This window comes from Physeter macrocephalus, chromosome 20, assembly GCF_002837175.3.
Source record: "Physeter macrocephalus isolate SW-GA chromosome 20, ASM283717v5, whole genome shotgun sequence".
NCBI classification, from domain to species: domain Eukaryota; kingdom Metazoa; phylum Chordata; class Mammalia; order Artiodactyla; family Physeteridae; genus Physeter; species Physeter macrocephalus.
Window position 1 is genome coordinate 70731787 of NC_041233.1, and position 5280 is coordinate 70737066.

General features: G+C 36.2%; 1 protein-coding gene across 1 annotated transcript in view; it reads left to right on the plus strand.

Annotated features, from left to right (window-relative positions):
* The first annotated feature begins 457 nt into the window (after nt 1-457).
* LOC102973819 (pancreatic lipase-related protein 3) overlaps nt 458-5280 on the plus strand; it is a 25848-nt gene continuing 21025 nt past the window's right edge. The window contains 2 exon segments of the mRNA XM_055081437.1: nt 458-608; nt 2773-2980. Coding sequence (XP_054937412.1) covers nt 458-608; nt 2773-2980 — 359 coding nt within the window.

Consider the following 5280-nt stretch of genomic DNA (forward strand, 5'->3'; position numbering starts at 1 on the left):
TAATGATCTTGGAGTGAGGACGGTTTTTCTAAACAAGAAAAAACTCCGAAGCCATAAAGGAAAAGATTGATCATGCTGTTGAATAAAATGCAAACTTCTATATGACAAAAAGTAAAATCTATAAAAAATATAAACAACCAACTAGAATGTCTTTTCTGAAAGAGAGCAAATCTTTTTACTGTTCAAAGAGTTTTTACAAATAAGAAAAAAAACACTTCAGAAAAATGTGCATAGGGCATGAAAATCTCACCCATTAGAAGATGTACAAATGGTCAGAAATACACAAAAAGATTTTCAAGTTTATAGGTAGTTAAAGAAATGCAAGCTAAAATGACAAAAGGTGGTGCATATGAAAATTTAAATGTGCATACCCTTCTGCAGTAGATTGTATTATTGTTCCCCATTATTCACTCCCCCACTCCCCCAAAGAGGATTCTACAGCACCACCTTTGTCCACATGACGTGGCAGAAAGCAGTGCCAAGTCTGAAGGCCTGCTTGAAGAGTCTTTGTCTGGTTCGGCTGTTAAATCCTTTTCCTCTGCCCCAAGAGCAACATGTTCTGAAGAGGGTCTGCTCCGTTAGCTTAGATGCTGGAATGAAGAAGACTGGTAAATCAGCACCACATCCAACCTAAAACCATTGCAGCCAAAATATAACATGAACAAGAAATGAACCTTGGGGCTTCCCTGGTGGCGCAGTGGTTGAGAATCCGCCTGCCGATGCAGGGGACACGGGTTCGTGACCCGGTCCGGGAAGATCCCGCATGCTGCGGAGCGGCTGGGCCCGTGAGCCATGGCCACTGAGCCTGCGCGTCCGGAGCCTGTGCTCCACAAAGGGAGAGGCCACAAAAGTGAGAGGCCCGCGTACAGCAAAAAAAAAAAAAAAAAAAAAAAGAAATGAACCTTAATTTTTGTGAGCCAATGAGATTTGATAGAATGACCTGCATTATGGTTCATTTTATTCCTACCACTTAATAGCAATGAAACATTGAGCAAGATGATCACTTTTTCTAAGTCTTCATTTCTTGACATATATGACACAAGGGCTCAATCTGTTTTTGCTATTTTAATTATTATTAATAACACAAAGAAACCAGAGTGGACATAATTTGGTGAAGACTTTTGTGACTTTTTTAAATTATAAAGGTAATTTGTACTCATTATTGAAAATTTGAGACCATAGGTAAATAATATAATGAAGAAAACAAAAATCACTCTAACACTATTGTTAATATTTTGGTGCACTTCTTTTGAATTTTATTTTTTCCTCATACATTTTAAATGAAACCATATTCAACATAGTTCTCTCATCTGTCTTTTCCCACCAACACTATATCATTCTCACTTTGATTAAAAGTTTCATTACAAATTCTCTGTAAACATTTAAATGGCTATATAATATCTTTAATTCTATGATTTTAGAACTATATCCTTCGTTATATGGGCCATTTAAATTACGGACCCAATTTCAACTTATTAATTTTATATCAAATATTATTTTTAGAGAACATTAATCCTTCCATTTTTTCCTAAGAGATTTTAATAGCTTATGATGTTGATCAGTCTTTCCTTAATCACATCTAATTTCTTCTAACTTTATGTCCTTTCTATTGCCTTATGGAAAAAGGGCATGATGACAGATACCCCTGGTAAATTACAAACATAGAAAACGTGCAATATTTATAATAATCTTCATTTCTAAATCCAAACTCTGTTCCCTAGACTGAATAATGTAGTTGAGAATTTAGGGTCGGGGGGGACCATGGAATGCAAAAAAATAAGGCAGCTGGACATTCTAGGAAAAGTAAGACAGTTGTATTAGAAAGCCATGATCCAATATGAAATCATTGATTCAAATTAGAACTGGATGTATCTGTGCTTCAAGAGGAAAAACAGAATGGTTTCCAGGCAGGAGAAATATTGATTGAGAAGCCACACTGTAGTAGGGATATATTGAAGAAGACACATGTTTACACTTCCAACAAGAGGAAACAAAGTCAACCAGAGAATCCAGGAAAACAAAAATGACACACAAAAGACATGATGTGAATATGGAGCCAGCTAAAATGATGCTGATCTGGAGCAATTCAGGTATAAGAAAAGAGAGTTGGTTTGAAGATTCTCCTTTGAAGGCAATGGGTATGTGAACATTGGAAGTGCAGAGAAGGAAATGTAATTATAGAATGTTAGCTGGCTCTGAAAGGAAAAAATATTTAGTCATAATAATGTAAATTCTGTTTACTGATTTTCAATTTTTTGGAGTCAGTGTACAGACAAAACATGGAAGACTTAATTTTGATTATAGAACAAGGTCTGAATGTTATCCGTCTTGACAGTATGAAAGTAAAAGTGCAGCTGACAGACCTTGGAAGATGGAAGGGAGGAAGAGAGGGAGAGACAGTATCTCTTCAAACTTTGTCTTGCAAAGGTATGGAGTCAAGTTATAGGGAATATGAGGTATGGATCAAGATCTAGAAGATGACTATTTAGGCTTACAGTGGAAGTCAATAAATGAGCTGGAAACAGTGTTATTGACCGTATTGGAGGAGGAGTTGAGACAAAGTAGAGAGCAGGACAGGCTGGCTGTTGAGCTGTTGTCCCTCAGCTTCATGCCACCCTTGCTTTGCCAGCGCTGAGAAATGGCAAATGTGGTTCACCACTTCAGTCATTCCTGGAGAGGCACTGTCAGTAGGGACACAAGAGGGACACTGAGGCTCCAGGAGAAGGGAGGTGCTCCTTCCTGTTTGCTCCTGGTTCCTGTCTGTTTTCCCAGCATTGGCTTTTCAGTCCAGCACAAACAACCATCCAGAAGCAGCAGCTGGTTCCAGTTTCCTAATACTCCCAGAACCAAAAGCATGGTGCCCACTCAAAAAGCCCAGCCCTAGCCGGCTAGCAACCTCTCCTCAAGGGCCTGAATACCAGCTCCGGAGTACAGTCCGCACACCCCCAACACCACTCGGGTCTAGCAAGTTTCCACATTTGTATAACTCCACCTCTTCTGTTTCTTCCACCAGCCCTTCTGGTAGCTTCTCCCTGCAGGTTACTCCTTTTGTCTTCAGTTCTTCAATACCTGATTAATAACAATGTATCATATTAAATTCTCACAGTTAAAATAACTAGTACGTTTCTGTTTCTTGCCCTGAATAATTCAGGAAATAGGTGGATTAAATCCTCATATATTATTGCAGCAAATTAATAAATCATGTGTGATTGATGTTGATAAATCAAAACTTGGTAGTGTAAGCACATTATATAGAGGTAACCACAGGAGGTAACCACAGGAACTGCAGGCGTGTTTAAGTTGTTGCCTCTGGGAGAGGGTTGGGTTTGTGGGTGGGCAGGTGCTATTGCTCATCTGCACGTTCTTTTAATGTACAAACATTTCTTTGATTAAAAATATTTTTAATTTCCTATCCTCTCTCTGTACTTATTGTGGAATCTCATTCTTAGGTAATGGAGAAAAGTAAAATTTCCTAAAACTGTGAAGTTAAAATCTAGTGGACTTGAGAATCAAGATTCATTTAATATTTTTTGGTAAGTGAGGAAAGAGAATCCTCAAATTCAAGTCTTCAAATAGCTCTAACCTAAACTAATAATCATAAATTGAATATATAATCATCAATTTAATAATAACAGTAAGTTGAATAATTTAATAATAAATTGAATAAATAATAATTATAAATTATAACCATACTTGATTAAACTATAGATTAGATTAAACTATACCTCTGAAAAACAGCATGAAATGGAGTTTTTTAAAAATTTATTTAAACAAAACAAAAAACCCCCACAAAAATAGTTACTCCCTCCCCCACAGCTCCCAGCCTCTGGCAGTCATCAATCTGTTCTCTGATCTATGCGCTTGATATATCATCTTTATCTGATTTATTTCATTTAGCATAATACCCTCGAGGTCCATCCATGTTGCTGCAAATTGGAAGATTTCATTTTTTATGGATGAATAATATTCCATTGTATAAACATATATACCACAATTTCTATTCATCAGTTTTGCTATTGTAAATAATACTCTAATGAACATGGGGGTGCATGCATCTTCTCAGGTTAGTGTTCTTATTTTCTTCAGATGTAAACCCAGAAGTGGACTTGCTGGATCATATGGCAGTTCTATATTTTATTTTTGGAGGAACCTCCATACCGTTTTCCATAATGGCTGTACCCATTTGTATTCCCACCAACAGCACATGAGGGTTCCCGTTTCTCCACGTCCTTGCCAACCCCTGTTATTTCTTGTCTTTTTGATAATAGCCATTCTAACAGGTGTGAGGTGGTATCTCATTGAGGTCTTGATTTGTATTTCCCTGATGATGTATAACATCTTTTCATGTACCTGTTGGCCATCTGTATGCCTTTTTTAAAAAAAAATGTCTATTCAGATCTTCTGCCGATTTTTATTCAGATTTTTTTTGCTATGTATTTTGGATATTAGTCCCTTAGCAGATATATGATTTGCAAATATTTTCTCCATTCAGTCGGTTGCCTTTTCATTTTGTTGATGGTTTCCTTTGCTGTGCAGAAGCTTTTTAGTTTGATGTAGTCCCACTTGTTTATTTTTGTTTTTGTTGCATATACTTTTGATGTCAGATTCAAAGAATCATCACCAAGACCTGTCTCAAGGAGCTTACCGCCTATGTTTTCTTCAAGGAGTTTTATGGTTTCAGGTCTTATGTTCAAGTCTTTAATTCATTTTGAGTTAATTTTTGTCTTATGTAAGATAGTGGTCCACTTTCATTTTTTGCATGTGGCTGTCCAATTTTCCCAATATCATTTATTAAAGAGACTGTCCTTTTTCCATTGTATATTCTTTGCTTGCTTGTCATAAATTAATTGACCATATGTGCCTCATTTATTTCTGGGCTCTCTATTCTGTTCCATTGATCTCTGTGTTTGTTTTTATGTTAATATCATACTGTTTTAATTACTGTAGCTTTGTAATATAATTTGAAATTAGATAGTGTGACTGCCTCCAGCTTTGTTCTTCTTTCTCAAGATTGCTTTGGCTATTTGGGATCTCTTGTGGTTTCATACAAATTTTTGAATTGTTTGTTCTAGTTCTGTGAAAAATTCCATTGTAATTTTGATAGGGATTGCATTGAATCTGTAGATTGCTTTGGGTAGTATGACAATTTTAACAATATTAATTCTTCCAATCCATGAATGTGGAATATCTTTCCTCAGTTTCTTAGAGTTTTCAGTGTACAGGTCTTTCACCATTTTGGTTAAATTTATTCCTACAAACTTTATTCTTTTTTTTTTTTTT